Genomic DNA, 17,939 nt, shown 5'->3' on the forward strand with positions numbered 1-17,939 from the left:
CCATAGGCCATGCCACCTGTCCTGGACGTGTCAGAAAGGCTGTCCACACAAAATTCACAAATTACTGGGAGAAGACTTGTGCAGGTGAAGTAATTAAAGCCTGCAAGCCCTCCGACTGGGCTCTCGCAGGGTCCCTAGATGCTAAACACCTCTGCTTCACATCATCGTGAGAAAAGTGTCTCAGGTGACTAGTGGTGTACCCCAGGGCTCGGTACTTGGGCCGATCCTTTTTAATATTTATATCAATGATCTGGAGGAAGGAACATCCAGTGAGATCATCAAGTTTGCAGACGATACAAAACTATGCCGGGCGATCAGATCGCAGGAGGATAGAGAGAAACTCCAGAGCGACTTGTGTCGGTTAGAAACATGGGCGGAGAAATGGCAGATGAAGTTCAATGTGGAGAAATGCAAGGTAATGCATTTAGGCAATAAGAATAAGGAATACGAGTATACAATGTCAGGTGCAACTCTGGGGAAGAGTGAACAAGAAAAGGACCTGGGTGTACTGATAGATAGGACCCTGAAGCCGTCGGCACAATGCGCGGCAGCGGCAAAGAAGGCAAATAGAATGTTGGGCATGATAAAGAAAGGAATCTCGAGTAGATCGGAGAAAGTTATAATGCCGCTTTATAGGGCAATGGTCAGACCACACTTGGAATACTGCGTCCAACATTGGTCTCCCTACCTAAAGAAGGATATAAAACTGCTGGAGAGGGTGCAGAGACGAGCAACAAAACTGGTGAAGGGTATGGAGAAACTGGAATACGAGGACAGACTTATAACACTAGGATTATTCTCCCTTGAGAAAAGGAGACTGCGTGGGGATATGATCGAGACCTTCAAAATACTGAAAGGAATCGACAAAATAGAGCAGAGAAGATTATTTACATTGTCCAATTTGACACGGACTAGAGGACATGTAATGAAGCTAAGGGGGGACAGGTTCAGGACTAATGTCAGGAAGTTCTGCTTCACTCAGAGAGTGGTTGACACCTGGAATGCCCTCCCAGATGAGATTATTGCGGAATCGACCGTCCTAGGCTTCAAGAGCAAACTAGATGCATATCTCCTTAAGAGAGGCATGTAAGGATATGGTGGACTATAAATTACGACAGGTGTACACCTGGCAGGGCCTCCGCGTGTGCGGATCGCCGGACTTGATGGACCGAAGGTACGTTAGATAGATTGTGAGCCCACCGGGACAGAGAGGGAAAATGCTTGAGTACCTGATTGTAAAAACCGCTTAGATAACCTTGATAGGCGGTATATAAAATCCTAATAAACTTGAAACTTGATCCGGAGATGGCATTTCTTATGTTCTTATGTTCTTATGTAGGTGGTATTTTCAACCTGTGTCACAGACCCATAGCAGTTCCCCAGCCCTGGAGGACAAGGATGAGGCTAAGCCTGAGGCTCTAAACTAAACTAAACTAAACCTTAAGTTTGTATATCGCATCATCTCCACAGAAGTAGAGCTCGGCACGGCTTACAAGAATTGATATAGAAAGGAACTACAATGAAAAGTAGAATGACTTAGTAAAGAGAAGTTTAGAGGGACTTAGTATAACGAAGAGGGAGGGGTCATTACATTTTAGAGAAAAGCCAAGTTTTCAAATGTTTTCGGAAGAGTTGGAGGGAGGTCAGGCTCCGAAGCGGGGCAGTAAAGCTGTTCCAGAGTTCGGTGATCTTGAAGAAGAGGGAAGTCCCTAATTTTCCTGTATGGGATATGCCTTTTAAAGAGGGGAAGGATAGTTTGAATTTTTGAGTAGATCTGGTGGTGTTGGGATTAGAGGAGTTCCAAGATAGTGGAAAAAGGGGAGGCAGGATGCCGTGTAGAGACTTGAAGATTAGGCAGGCGCATTTGTAGTGAACCCTAAGGATTACTGGGAGCTAGTGAAGCTTAGACAGAAGCGGGGAGACGTGGTTAAATTTGCTTTTTGCGAAGATTAGTTTAACCGCTGGAGTCTATGAAGGCTTTTCTTTGTTAAGCTTAAGTAGATGGAGTAATCCAGTCTGGAAAGAATGATGGATTGTACGAGGACAGCAAAGTGTTGATGATGGAAGCAGGATCTCACTTTCCTTAACATGTGAAGATTGAAAAAGCATTTTTTTACTAAGGAGTTAAGGTGGTCGTTGAAGGACAGTATAGAATCAATGATGATGCCCAGAACTTTCCTTGAGTGCTCAAGCTGCAATGTGGTGCCAGAGGATAGTGGGATGAGGGTGGGTAGCTGATCTAATTTTGGGCCGAGCCAAAGTAGTTTTGTTTTGGTCTCATTTAGTTTCATTTGTACAGTGAGGGCCTAGGATTGGAGGTTCGATATTCATGAAGAGATGTTCTCAGAGAGATTGGTGAGGTTAGAGTTGGTCTCGAGGAGGACAAGGTTGACATCGGCGTAAGTGTAAAGTGTTTCCAAGGGGGACAGTTGGAGGAGTTTCAGGGAGGACATATAAACATTGAAAAGAATCGGGGATAGAGGTGAACCCTGAGGAACTCCACAAATCGTTTTCTATGGGAGGGATGAGGAGCCATTCATGTTAACGAAGTAGAAGCGGGAACGTAAGAATTTTGAGAACCAATCTAAGACTGTTGAGTTTATGCCAATTTCAGAAAGTTGGAGAATTAGTATATCATGATGGACAATGTCGAAAGCTGCAGAAAGGTCGAATTGAAGAAGAACAGCAAACTTATTGAAGAGTGAAGTTGTTGGACCTTTGAGATTAATGAGGCCAATAGGGATTCGGTGCTGAAGTTGGGTCTGAAGCCATGTTGGTAGGGTAGGAGAATGAAGAATCTCTCAAGATAGGAAAAAAGTTGGGTAGATATGATGGACTCCAGCAACTTGGTCAGGAGAGGAATATTTGCTATTGGGCGATAGCTGGATGGTGTGGAGGGGTCTAGATCAGCTTTTTTCAGTAGTGGGGATAAGGCAATGTGTCCCATTTCTGCAGAAAATAGGCCTGAAAGTAAGGCAGAATTTATAAGTTTGGTGAGAGATGAGATGGCTTGTGTGGGAATTTTCTCGTATAGGTAGGAGGGGAAAAGGTCCAAGGTACAGTTGCAGGATTTCAACTTGAGGCAGAGTTTAGTGACCTGGGAATCAGATACAAGCTCGAAGGCGGTCCAGGATCTGTCGAATGGAATATGGTTGGCGACGGTTAGAGTAGGGTTGGAGTCGGTGGACACCAGAGAGTTGTAAGAGGGTGCTGGTAGGAACGAGCATCGTAAGGTAGTGACTTTCTCATTGAAGAATTTTGCTAGATCGTCTGCAGATGGAGAGGAGGGGAGTGTGGTAGCGTCATGTTTAGAGGATATGGAGCACCAGAAGTTAAACAATGTATTACTTTGGTTGTTGGATCTGGAGATTTTGTTACCATAGTAGTTCTTCCTTGCTTTTTTTAGTTCAGTATTGTAGGACTTAATATTAACCCTCCAGGACTCTCCGTCTGTGGGGGATTTAGATTTTTTCCATTTGCGTTCCAGTATTCGACATTTCTGCTTCAGTTCTCTGTGATATGGAAGGTACTAAGGGGCCTTGCGGGAGTAGGAGACAGTTTTAGTGGATAATGGTGCTAGGGAGTGGTAGGTGGTCTCAGAGAGGGTGATCCAGTTGTGCCAGTTGGATTCAGGGTTTGGAGGGTTAGGAATGGTGGAAATTAGGTTGAGGAATTTGGTCCAGAATTGGTACACGGACGCTCTTCTGCCAACAACTTGGCACAAATTTTACATGAATTTGCATCCTCACCCCTGAAGAGTTCATCCCAGTTGATTGGGAGCAAAATCAAGGGGGGTTTTGGGGCAGATTAAGGCTTTTGGAAAAAATATTATTTGAAATCCAAGATGGCTGCTGCCAGTAAAATTGCACCAAAAACGGCCCATGGAGACTTTTTGAAAAGTTCAAAAACATAGAAAAAGAGGTTTTGGAGGTAGACATGAACTCTAACCCCAGAAACTCTCAAAATTGGGATTTTCAGACCCACCCTATCTCTCCAATATGAATGAATTGGGCTGTACTCATAGTTCTCTGAAAGGTGCCTGCCTACAGCTTTTTTCAATGCAGCTGAAAATGTAGAAAGGTCTTTCTGCCTCAGATACTTCCAGTGACTTCAAAATCAAGGAATCTTTGGGCTGCCAGCCAGATCGACACCAACCTCCACCCCCAGGGAACCTCAAAGCATGACAGGGGTGGGTAAACATGCAGCTGATGCCCTGATACTCTGAGGGTTCTTACTCAGGATGCCTACAGCCTGTACTCAAGCCACTGAGAAAACTCAGAAGGCGAGCTGGCTCTCAGGGGAATGGACCCTGAGCTCAGAAGAAACACAGCAGGCTGGTTCTCCGGATCCACCCAAAAGCTTGCCCTGCGGAGCTGCAATCCGGCTCAGTGGAATCTGCATCCTTTTCCAGGCAGAGTATCCCCAAGAACGGGGTCTCAGGGCACCGAAGCCTCAGAAAATGAAATTTGAACACAAGAAAAAAAAAAAAATCTAAGCAAAGCAGATACACTTCTGCACAGTTCACTTGCAGAAGAAAAACTGGATGATGCATTGGGCTCCACCTCCATATGGAAGGTGTTCAAAGCTGTAAGTATTCTCACTTCTGCGAGTCCAGTTTGCGGGAATGACTTGATCACCACATGTACAGAATCCAGAAATGTAACAGAATTTCTTTTATTTTCTACAAGGAATAATTTTCATTTGACCAAGGAAAAGCTATGTCCACTCAATTCCAGCTGACAACATATCAAGCCCAGCACCTCTCTAATCATGCTTTCTGCCCATGAAGTTCATAGCTCAAATGAGCTGCTTGATTTACATGTAGCGTACTGTAGATTTCTCCAGTGCACTAGGCCTCTTCATATGGCATTGGGGCTAACCTAGGTCAGACTGGCTCTATTTATGTAGTTATTCAGCCAGGATTGCTGTCTGCCTGCTTGGAACTTGAAGGTCCTGTCCAAAAAGGATTTGTATTTGCAGCCTGTGATCTTTGGGTACGAAAAGATGTTTCGGTTTCTGGTTGGTCTTGTGGGGTTGTGTAATATGAAGTGATGTTGTAGGTAGGAAGGTGCAAGACCCCAGCCCAGGCCTGCTTGAAACAAATACACGCACATTCCAAAAATCAATTAAAACCGCTCTATTTGACAAATTCATGTCCTAAACAGAAGCCCCTCCACTCTCAAGGCTATTTTCTCTATCTTTCACAATGTAATTTGATATCCTCTATCTATTTCTTATGTAACCCTCACTTCTTGCCTCCTGTAATTCACTGATTGTCCAGCCTTCTTCGAATGTGAACCGCCTAGAAGTCTCTCAACTATGGCGGTATAGAAGAATAAAGTTGTTATTATTATTATTATTTCAAATAGGCGCAGCCGCTAAGCTGATCATGGCAAGAAAATTTCATTGCTGCAATCAGCTGAGCGGTCATGGCAGGGAACCCCCCGAATCCCACCACATTGGCTAGCAGAAGGGATGCCCACTCCCTTCTGCCACCCCCGAAACAAACCCCGGCAGGAGGGATGCCCACTCAGTGATGAACCCTGCCAAATCCCCAACCTCCACCCCCCATACCTTTATCAGCAAGGCTGGCCGGAGGGATCCCAGTATGTACTGGGAAGAAGGCCTAAGACTCCGGTTGGCCCAGGTGCATAAGGTCACCCTTATGGGAAGGATCTTAAACATCTGAGCCAATCAGGGCCTTAGGCTCCAAATAAAGCATACAAACAATCCCCCTCAAAAAAAAGAGGCTGTGATTCGTTTAAGTACTGAATAAATTAGCCTCTTCTAAGATACCATTGAAATTTAGTACACCCTGACCTCGGCATCTCAATTCCAGTTACAGGGATCAGCACCATTACTATGGAATTCCTTACTATTAACTTTTAAATTAAAGTAAAAACAACCTGTACAACCTTGGAGTTCAGCAAATAAGGATTTTTATGCTATTCTGCTAAAACAAAATGATCAGTGCTGTAAACTACTTTCTGCTTAGATTTATTTAAAATTTACTTACATTGTCACCTTCACTTCTAAGCTTCCAAAATGGCTGAATGTAGAACCAAGAGCCCTCATTTCCTGCTGTGTCCAGTGATACTCTCATAGCATTTTTCTCTAGAAGAGCTGGCAGTCTCTTATTAACTGTCAAATATTTGTTGCTTTTAATGTGCAGCAACTGCAAAAAAAAAATAAAAAAAATATATATATATATTTATATATAACCACCATTTTTTAAATGATTCCATTTGTCACCTAAGGCTTAAAACATTTTGTTTTAGACATCAAGACTGCATCTCCAACTTCAGTCTCATATAAGCTAGTTTTAAAATTATTTAACCATGTGGTTCACAAACCACTTTACAGATTCATTCTTACAAGAGGGCAGATTTTCAGAATATTTCTACTGAAAGTTGATATGAAACCCTAATGGCTGTACTTACCCATTCATCAGTTAAGCTCCACCATGTCAATATCATCCACAGAAACCTTTTTAGGTGACTCCTGCTGTGGGGGCAGGTCACCCCTCAGGTGGGTAACTTCCAAAGATATCAACTTAAAGGATTGTCCTTTTGGGTGCAAACCAGAGGATCAGGCAGAGCTTGAGACTTGGGTATTTATTGTGAATGAGAGGTCTATCTTCATAGGAGAATTTATTATGGAGGGCTGGAGATATTTACAATGCTTGGATGGACTGTGACACTTTCCCTGGTAAGAAAACGGTGTTTTTCAGCCATGATGGAAAGATTATGTTCTTACCTTGGTAATCTTCTTTCTAGTACAGACATTGATATTTCTGAACTTGTGGGAGTAGTCAATCCCTTCTCATGAGAATTCTTGTAGGGAGCCTCATTAGCATTCTTTTGTTCTGCCTCCCATCCCTCTGGACTGTCCTCCAATTCCTCAGGCTGTTCCAAAGCATATGGTCAGCCCTGAAGAGGACATAGAATAGGGAGGGGTATGGGGATGCTCCCTGAAAAAACATGTCTGTTTTGCTCATATCATTAAACATAGATAAACAAAACTTAACCATTTGCAATACATAACAAGGTGAAAACAAACAAGTCACCAACTTGAATATGGGAGATTTTATAGATACCCCCTAGGTTCTTCAATGCAGCAGTTGCATCCTCTATTCTTGTCAAGGCTGGATGAAGGAAAGAAACAAGATGACCGGATTCCCCGGCACCTTTGAGACAGTAAGCAGGGAAAATGAACATCTGAGAGGGCAGGCTTCTGGAATAGTGTCTGTTTACTAGAAAGAAGATTACCGAGGTAAGAATCTAATCTTTCCTTCTAATGTGACAAACCACTCTATTCCTGAACTTGTGGGAAGTATCAAAGTAGTATCCTGAGCTTAGGGTGGGACAAATGAGCCTGCTGACAGAACTGAAGATCCGAATGCAGAGTCCTGTTTAGCTGCCATGTCTACCCTGTAAAACTTCATGAACATATGGAAAGAGGACCACATGGCCACTCCACAGATTTCTTTTGGGGATATTGCCAAAATTCTGCTTCTAGTGGAGTGTGTCTTCACAGATATAGATGGATGTTTTCCACTTCAAATATAGGCTTGAGAAATGGCTATATGGATCCATCTGGAAATAGTCACTTTTAAGGCTGGTCGGCCTTTATGGACAGCCCCCACCAATACAAACAGATGATCCAATAATCAAAATTCATTCGTAACCTCCAGATACCACAGTAAGAGTCTGCATACATTCAATAATTTCAATACCTGATCACTCTTTCTCAGTTCTGAGGGAGTAAAGGCAAACAAGCGTACTTCTTGGTTGATGTGAAAGTTGGAAACCGCTTTCAGTAAGAAAGATGGGACTGTGCATAGGACCACACCTAAATCCAAAATTCTGAGGAAGGGATATCTGCATGACAAAATCTGTAGTTCCGACACTTGTCAGGCTGAGGTAGGTAATTGCCACCAAAAACACAGTATTGATGGTAAGGTCCATCAGAGAAGCATTTTCCAGAGGTTCTCAGGGTGCTCTAGCCAGCACCTGGAGGACCAGATTAAAGCTCAATGCTGGTCACACCAGAGGACAGAGGTGCAACTTCATATATCTGGCCATATCTGGATTTGTAGCAACAATGCTCTTCTTAATCTTAGACCCAAAACAGGAGATCCCTGCATTCTGAACTTTCAGGAAGCCAACCACTAAGCCATATTCCAGATCTTCTTGCAGGAAGGCGAGCAGCACAGAGATCAATGAGTTTGGGTCCTCACTCCTCAGAGCTCACCAAGCTTCAAAGTACTTCCAGGCTTTTGCATATGTTGCTACACTTACCTTCTTTCTACATCTTAGAAGGGTAGAGACCACTCCATATGAATGGCCTTTACGCGCTAGCGCCATGCATTCAAAAGCCATGCACTAAAACCAAAGCATTCTAGATCCTGCAGGGCAATTGGGTCCTGCATAAGTAGTCGTGGTTGACATGGAAGTTTGAGACTTTGATCCCTTGTAGACGGACCAGGTCTGCATACCACGGTCACCTCGGACAGTCTGATACTACTAAAATCACCAGTCCCTAGTGTGTCATTATCCTGCGTAGAAGTCTGCTTATCATGGGCCATGGAGAAAGGTGTAAAGAAAACCTGTTTTTGTTCAGGGTTGCACCAGGGCATACAGGCCTTTGCTTCCTAGCTCATATCTTTGACTGAAGAACTTCTTGCTGGTTGCCGATGCCATCAGATCAAATGTCGCATGCCCCCACCAATTCACAATGCAGGTGAAGGCTTCCTAAGATAATGACCACACCCCAGGATCCAGGGTCTTCCAGTTAAGGAAATCCACTTGCACATTGTCCGTTTCTGTTACATGTGCCACTGAGAGCACAAAAAGATAGGCCTCCACCCATCAAAACAGCATCTGGGCTTCCAAACATAGAACAACTAACTCTCAATGAGAGATCTTCACTGGGGATCAGTGTCCACCAGAATTGAAGAGGTCCTTTCTTGCCCCTCTATTACCCCCTTATTTGTTATAAAGTTAGACAATTGTGTAGCATCTTAATAACATACTTAAAAAATCTATATTTCACTACACATATTAGGATTGGTGCAGCAATGCTGTCTGTGGCAGGTGCTATGCTTTGGAATGCGTTGCCTGAAATTTTGCAATATTGTCCTGGGAGGATGAATTTTAAGAAAATGCTGAAAAATCAATTGTTTGTTAGCGCTTGCCTATGCTAGTTTGTTTTTTTTATGAGAGCTGTTCTACAAATGTGTCTGCATGTGGTCTTTAACTTGTTATGATCATAATTTTTGTAAACCGTATAGTTAATATTCGGTATATAAATTTTTAAATAAATAATGAATAAAATTTTAACAACAGAGCCCCTATTTGCAAAATAGCTGGCGTCCTTTGGGTCTCTCTGGAAACATCCAATAAATTTATATTTTCATATTCAGAAAGAGCTTTTCTTGATGTTTAAAACAAAGCTGAAGCACCCAGTCTTTATTACAGACCAAAGCAAATGTAACCAACAAAGAAGCAGATTGGGCTGCTTCTGATTCAGATGTATTCAACAAAGCAGATACATCTAAACCACAGGTGTCAAAGTCCCTCCTTGAGGGCCACAATCCAGTCGGGTTTTCAAGATTTCCCCAATGGATATGCATGAAATCTAGTTGCATGCTCTACTTTCATTGTATGCTAATAGATCTCATGCATATTCATTGGGGAAATCCTGAAAACCCAACTGGATTGCAATCCTCGAGGAGGGACTTTGACACTCCTGATCGAAAGATACCATTTCTTGAGCTTGGTAAGCAATGCCAATTTTCCTTGAAGGTGGCAAATAACTGATCTTCACCATAGGTAGAATGGAATCAGAAGGAATGTTTAAAATCTCTTAAGTAATCTCTTTAGCAAAAACTAGGTAAAGGCAGAAAATTTAGAATTCTTAAATTGCAAATTCTAACACTATTTTTCCAATGTTTCCAGCTTTGATTTTAACCAAATATTATCCTTCATTAAAGCACCTGCCATTGTTTTTATCACAGTAACCTTTTTTTCCATCTTTGTTGCAAAGTCCTCTTCGGCATGGCACCAATTTACCGTATTTTTCCGCACCATAAGACACCTCACCATAAGACGCACCCCAAATTTAGAGAAGGAAAACAAGAAAAAACCCCATTCTGAACCAAATTGTATACTAATATATACCCGACACCTTTAAATTACGTCCCAGCACCCCTAATCAATCATCATTTTTACATCCCCCCAGCACATTTAAATTCAATCCAAGCCCCCAGCACCTTTAAATTCCGACCCAGCACCCCCCCCAAACAATCATCATTTTTACATAGCCCCACAGCACATTTAAATTCAATCCCTGCCCCCCAGCCGGCCCACTTCTGAATGGTTGCTCAGTTCTACTGAGGCAGCCATTCAGAATGGCATCCGCCCATGCATTAGCGTGCTTGTGCGACTCTGGCCCCCCTGGTAATCAGCAGGCAGCAGCCCTGTGAAGCACCAGCGACCGGCCCAATTAGGGAAGTGTCCGGGCCCAGGCATTAGCACGCTTGTGCACCGCGGGCCCTAACAAGCAGCATGCAGCCATCCACCAATCTCCAACATTTAAAGGTACCACCAATTTGGGCTTTTTTGTATATTTACTTCATAAGACGCACCCTTATTTCTGCCTACTTTTTTGGGGGATAAAAGTATGTCTTATGGAGCGAAAAATACAGTACTTATCCAAATTATTTTCCTTTTCTCAATTTAAGCATTCACGTAGTTCACACCGTCTTTTAAATTTTCCATCTATCAAAGGCTGTCATTACACAAAGCACCACCAATCTTTGCTTTCTTATCAGATGGCTTTCTGGGATAGGGAATTGAAACGTTTGTTATTGAGTTCCATGTCTTACTCATTTTCTAAAGCAATTGAAGACACATCTGTTCACCAATTAACCACAATGAACTTACCGGTTATGTGGTATAGAAATGATTTGCTATGTTATTGAGTAATATCAGTTTCACTTTAATTTACCTTCTTTTCAAGTTCTTGAATAGTAAAGCCTATATTAGTATATTGAACAGTTAAGGCTTTACTCAAATCCAGAACTGCAATCTAGATAGATCCTTAAGTAACTATTTCAGGTTGAGAAAGCTCAAAGGTTTGACACATACCAACGGGCAATAATAGCTGTACAGCATGGAAGCCTTGTCAGACAACAGAAGGGATACTTCAGAATTTGACACCCCCAAATGTGGCTTTACTCCTGATGCAGGTAAACTCTGCTTTGATGTCTCCTGCAGAAAAATCGCCCCTTCTAGTGATCCAATGTTTAGGCCAGGGGTCGGCAACCAGCGGCTTGTGAGCCACATGCAACTCTTTGATCACGTGGCTGCGGATCTTCTCTTGCTTCAACAGGTTAACGGCAGCAATTCCTACAGCTGCCTGCTGCTAACCCGGAAGTCTTTCCTGTGCCGCATCCCACCCTCAGTCAGAACTTCCTGTTTCTTCCTGGGCAGGATGAAACAGAGGAGAGGCTTCCAGTTTAGCGGCAGGCAGTTGCAGAAATCACTGCTGACCCATTGAAGAAAGAAAGAGCATAATATTTGGGGTTGGAGTTGAGGAGAAGAAATATGTTGCAGGAGGGATGAAAGTGGTGAGAGAGGAAGATATTGTTACAGGGGTGGAGAGGAGGAAGAGAGGGAGAAATGGACATTGGAGTGGAGGAGAGGGAGTGATGGTACATGGGGAGAAAGGGAAAAATGGATAAGATACAATTCTGTTAGGAAATGCAGCATCAAAAGTCTCATTAAATTATTTTTCTTCATTTTCTGTAATACTTGAAGTTTTGTTGTTGTGTTAAATGTGCATCAAATATTGACTTCAGCGGTTTACATTCCAAGTTACATCAGATATAGACCTATGCGGTTTAGGATAAAATGGCTCTTTGCTTTAAAAAGGCGAGAGCCGCGTGCGAGTGAACAGGAGGCAAGCGAGGGAGAGACAAGGGAGAAGGTGATAAGAGAGACAGAAGGAAGAAGGCAGGCAGCTTCGGGTAGCGGCGAGAGGAAGCTCCGCCCACCCTCAATGCGTCAGAGGAGCGTCAACGCCCGGGCTCCCCCACTTAAAAGGAGGCGAGCCAACGGCGCGCAGCCGTTCGGCGCGCGACAAAGGCAAGTGGCAAAGGTGCTCGCCTTAGCGAGAGCACCTTTGCGAAGGGCCTTAAGAAAGGCTGATTCGTCAGCTCAAGGACACCTAGGAAGCAGCAAGGTAAGAACAGACTAACAAGGTAGAAGGCAGCAAGGTAAGAACAGACTAACAAAGTAGAAGGCGGACTGAGCTAACAAGCTAGAGGGCAGTCCAACTAGCATACAGCTAGCGATAGAAAACACCCAGCAGAGACACATAGCCAGCAGCAGATAGTGCCCAGCGGAAATACACAGCCAGACCAGCTCAGCAATGGCAGGGAAGACTAGAAGTACCAAGACTGCAATCAAAACCAGCGCTCCGGCTGCCGAAGAGATCCAGATGAAGACCACAGTCTCCGTGCAGACCAAAGTAGACCCCCCCCCTCGCCGACGGACAACAGAGGTCTCTGTGCAAACCGAAGCTGAGCCCCAGCTGAAGACTTCGGTCTCTGTGCAGACAGAAGAGCACACCCAGCAACAGCTCAACAGAGACATCCTGCAAGAACTGACGAGTCTGAGGGAACAAGTGCGGTAGCTAAAAAGTATCCGGGAGAGTGAGGCGTTCATCGATGAAGTCCTCCAAGAACTGTCTCAAGACTCCGAGCCAGTGCACGAAGGCAGATCCATCTTCAAGACACCCGAACCGATCAGGTTTTCAGCATTGGAAGTAACAACTGGGGTACAAGAAGAGACTCGAGACGATGGCACCTGGCAACTAGTAACCTCTGCAAGCAAACACAGAAGGTGGTCCTCCTCTTCATTATCTTCATGCAAGCACAACCTCACACTGACACCACAAATTACTCTGAGCAACAAATTTCAACTCCTACAAGAAGGACCCGTCAACGGAACTCAGGAGGATATTCAGGAGGACATCCAGGAGTCGACCCCAACTCAAGCAGCAACAATTCAGCACCCCTCCAAGAAGCGCAGAGTGGTTGTCATAGAGGACTCTCTTCTGCGGGGAACCAAGGAACCGGTATGTAGACCAGATCTACAATCAAGAGAGGTCTGCTGTCCACCAGGAGCCAGGATCCAAGATGTGACCACCTGCGTAGGAAAAATTATCAAGCCCCAAGACCACTACCCAATGCTCCTCATCCACAGCCAGGAACTCACTGGAAAAGATACCGGAAGACTTTTGAGCCCTAGGGATGAAGCTGAAGCAGATGGAAGCACAGGTGGTTTTCTCCTCCATCCTACCAGTAAGAGACAAGAGAAGAGCTAGAGAAGAAAGGATCCAGAGGACAAACCAATGGCTACGGGGATGGTGCAAAGAAATGAACTTTGGCTTCTTGGACCACGGAGAGATGCTGCAGGGACCAGATGGGCTACACCTAACCAGAAGAGGGAAGAACGTCCTGGGAAGACGTCTAGCTCACCTGCTCCAGAAAGCTTTAAACTAGGTGAGCTGGGGGAGGGGACCCACTCTCACACTAGTAGGGTAAGTAACTCCATCTTGGAGCCTGAGGTAAGTAATCACATGAGTACTGCAGGGGTTATTGAAAGAGGCACAAGCAACACTAAGAGCGACAAAGGCATAATTGAAGGGGACAAACTATCTAGGAAAGAACACACTCCATGCAAACAGAAAGAATAGACGGCCATATATGCTAATGCCCGTAGCTTGGGCAATAAAATCTTGGAACTGGAAACAGAAATAAGGAACGCCAACCTGGATGTGGTGGCGATATCAGAAACATGGTTCTCAGAGTCCCACGAATGGGATATGGTTATACCAGGATATAACTTACTCCGTCACGACAGAAAAGGCAAATCAGGAGGAGGAGGAGCTCTTTTTTTTTTTTAAATCATGTTTATTAAAGAGTCAACAAGAGAAACAGGCATGAGAGCAAGGGAGCCTTTAAAAAATCAGCGCTAACGGCGCTCAGTCTCACTTCGGGCCCCCGACCAGACACCAGCAGGAGGCCACAGCTAGCCGGACTCGATCCTGAGAGAGAGGTCAGCGTGGGAGCCCTGCTCCGCCCCTCTCCTGCCCAGCAAGGGAGCCTTTAAAAAATCAGCGCTAACGGCGCTCAGTCTCACTTCGGGCCCCCGACCAGACACCAGCAGGAGGCCACAGCTAGCCGGACTCGATCCTGAGAGAGAGGTCAGCGTGGGAGCCCTGCTCCGCCCCTCTCCTGACCAGCAAGGGAGCCTTTAAAAAATCAGCGCTAACGGCGCTCAGTCTCACTTCGGGCCCCCGACCAGACACCAGCAGGAGGCCACAGCTAGCCGGACTCGATCCTGAGAGAGAGGTCAGCGTGGGAGCCCTGCTCCGCCCCTCTCCTGCCCAGCAAGGGAGCCATTTAAAATAACAGCGCTAACCTAAGCTGCCACCACAAGTTAACTTGAGGTGAGTGAGAATAGCAACTTAACACTAACTAGAAATCTAACTACTAAGGCCCTCAAAAGTACCAGCAAATCCTACAACAACCACTCTCTACCACTCACACAATGGATACAAGTACACCCAAACTCATCTTCGCCCTACTACTGCTTTCCCTCTTCACAGATAAATGGAAAACAGCAGGATACCACACACAATCAATCCCAATCATCACAGTACCACACAAACCCTTCCTACAAACCAGGAAACTCCAAACCCCAAGAACCTTAATCCCCTGTTCATCATTCAGCCATACAAGCATACCCTCAATCTGGGGAAAAAGACATACAACAAATGCCAAGACAAGCTCGCAAAGACTACAGACATCACAAAAAATACTCACAAATATAGCTCCTACCCCTATCCCTCTCAAAAAAACCACATCAATAGCATGCTCATACCTAAATATAAGATCAGTAAGCCCAAAGACAGAACTAATCAAAGACTGGCTAATTAAAGATGACCTAGGATGCCTCTTCCTTGCTGAAACCTGGCTCACAGCAGACACAGACACTCACATTATTGAAATTTGTCCAAACGGATACAAAATTGAATTAGTATGCCGAGACAACAAAAGAGGAGGAGGGCTAGCAATCATAGTAAAAAACAACTTCAACATCAAAGTACTAGCCAAGCACTCCACACCTCACGTAGACCTACTAGCCTGTCAACTTTCAGATAACACACTTACAGGAAATCTAAACTGCCTTCTATGCTACATCACCCCAGGAAAATGGAACACCACTAAACAAGAACTAGAAGAGTTCATCCTCCAGAACTCTCTTTCCTCTACAAATAATCTGATCCTCGGAGATTTAAACCTTCACCTAGAAGACCACACCTCCAAACAAGTAGTAGAAATTCTATCATACCTCAAAACCCTATCGTACCAGATCCTCAACCCAGAACCAACACACGAAAAAGGTCATCAACTCGATATTGCAGCATACTCATCCCCTAATCTCAACACACAACATATCAAAATCACCAACGGCGCCTGACACCCCACCCTATGGTCGGACCACTATAAATATAACTTCACCGTCAACTGGGAGCATAATAAAAATAAACCCACTCCTCCCAAAACAAGCATTACGTTCAGACAGAAAATCGATCCCACCACATTCTGGAGAGCAGTGGATCCTGCAATAGATTCCAGCAACCCTAGTGAATTCATAAATACCTGGCGGTCTCTCAGCGAATCGACCTTAAATAAACTAGCACCACTAAAATCAAAAAATAAAATATGTAGACAATCAGACAAATGGTTTGACACAGAACTCCTACATCTAAAAAGGAAATGTAGACAACTAGAAAGGGCATGGAAAAAACAGAAACAAGATAACACCAAAACAGAATGGAAAATCCAAATCAAGCAATACAAAATCAAACTGAAGGAGAAACGAAAAGACTATTACTCGAATCTCATTGGCACCGACAAACCAGACACAAAAAAACTTTTCAACCTAGTAAGAAACCTCACCGATACCAAACCATGCCTAGCCACCCAGGGAAACCTAACACCAACAGCCTCTCAACTAGCAGATCACTTCAAAAATAAAATCATCACAATCAGAACAACATTCAATAACTCACAAAACTACATAGAAGATATTCTAATAAAACCCACAACAGATGAAGCAATCTCAGCAGACAGGTCCTGGACCAATTTCCCTACAACCCAGTGGTCAGAACTGGACAGGCTATATAAAAAATACTGCAAGTCCTCATGCGACCTGAACAACTGCCCATCATACCTACTAGCAACAGCTTCCACCAACTTCAAAGCTAGCTACACGTTGTGGTTGCAAACCACACTCAGGGAAGGCCAGTTCCCACCAGACCTTGGAGAAATCATAATAACCCCTATACTGAAAGACCCCAAAGGTCTAATAAATAACCCGTCAAATTACAGGCCAATCGCTTCTATCCCTACATACGTAAAAATAATAGAAGGTCTAGTAGCACAACAACTATCCATGTACCTAGAAGCCCACAACATCCTACATCCATCCCAATCTGGATTCAGAACTAACCACAGTACAGAAACTCTTCTGGTATCTTTACTAGACATAGCCCGAAGACACCTCAGCCAAGGAAACAGATTGCTAATCATCCAACTTGATCTCTCAGCGGCTTTCGATCTAGTGGACCATCCCATACTTCTCCAGATTCTAGACGCAATAGGAATCTCAGGTAAAGTGCACAACTGGTTCCAAGGCTTCCTTAAAACAAGAACATATAGAGTCAAGTCAAAAGAAATTCTATCAGAACCATGGTCTAACCCCTGCGGAGTGCCACAAGGCTCTCCCCTCTCTCCCACACTTTTCAACCTATTCATTGCTTCCCTAGGCAGCACCCTAGATGCCCTAAACATAACTTCATTCAGCTATGCGGACGACATAACCATCCTCCTTCCATTCGACATCCACGACCCCATCTCCACAGGACGCCTGAAAACCATAATGGAAACAGTAGAAAAATGGATGACAAATCATAAGTTGAAGCTGAACACGGACAAAACTAAATTCCTACTACTAGAGAAGGACAAAAAACCATCCCTAACAGAATTGGAAGTAAACTCAAGCAAATACCCAATACAGAGTTCCCTCAAAATCCTGGGAATACAACTAGACAGATGCTGCACTATGCAAACACAAATCCATAAAATCATCCAAAAAGCATTCTTCACAATGCGTAATCTGAGAAAAATAAGAAAATTCTTTAATAAAGACCAATTCAGGATAATTGTCCAATCCCTCGTGCTAAGTATGGTAGACTACTGCAACAGCCTTTATCTACCTTGCCCAATCAACACAATAAAAAAACTACAGACCGTCCAGAACACAGCCCTCAGACTCATATACTCACTCAGCAAATACGACCATATTACCAAAGCATACTTAGAATCCCACTGGCTACCAATAAAAGCAAGAACACAATTCAAATTCTACTGTCTCCTATTCAAAGTAACCCACGGCGCGGCACCCAGCTACCTAAACAACCGTTTTCACTACTATCTCTTATCCAGAAGAAGGAGAACACAGAACATTTTCACCTACCCTCCTCTCAATGGTACTCGACGTAAGAAACTTTATGACAACCTACTAGGGACACAGGCAGCTAATATTGACTCCGACATCTCAAAATTACTGATCGAAATTACAGACATAAAAGAGTTCCGAAAAGAAATAAAAACACTACTGTTCAAAAAATATCTCCCATCAATCTAAACCGCCATCTAATGAGTTCCCAATCAATTCCTTGGGAATAGAATCTCTTTATCCAACCCAAACTAAACACCCCTACTGTCCATACCATCAACATTAATTAACCATCATCATGCAATCATCAAAACAATAAATACACCTCCGCTTATAGGCACA

General features: G+C 43.9%; 1 protein-coding gene across 4 annotated transcripts in view; it reads right to left on the reverse strand.

The window, feature by feature from the left end:
• ITPR2 (inositol 1,4,5-trisphosphate receptor type 2) overlaps positions 1 to 17,939 on the reverse strand; it is a 665,265-nt gene that overhangs the window by 541,721 nt on the left and 105,605 nt on the right. For all 4 annotated transcript variants that reach the window (XM_033951965.1, XM_033951964.1, XM_033951967.1 and 1 more), the window contains exon 5: positions 6,017 to 6,175. In XM_033951965.1, the coding sequence (XP_033807856.1) occupies positions 6,017 to 6,175 (159 nt within the window). The remainder of the gene's footprint in view (positions 1 to 6,016; positions 6,176 to 17,939) is intronic.

The sequence above is a fragment of the Geotrypetes seraphini genome, chromosome 7 (genome assembly GCF_902459505.1).
Source record: "Geotrypetes seraphini chromosome 7, aGeoSer1.1, whole genome shotgun sequence".
Taxonomy (NCBI): domain Eukaryota; kingdom Metazoa; phylum Chordata; class Amphibia; order Gymnophiona; family Dermophiidae; genus Geotrypetes; species Geotrypetes seraphini.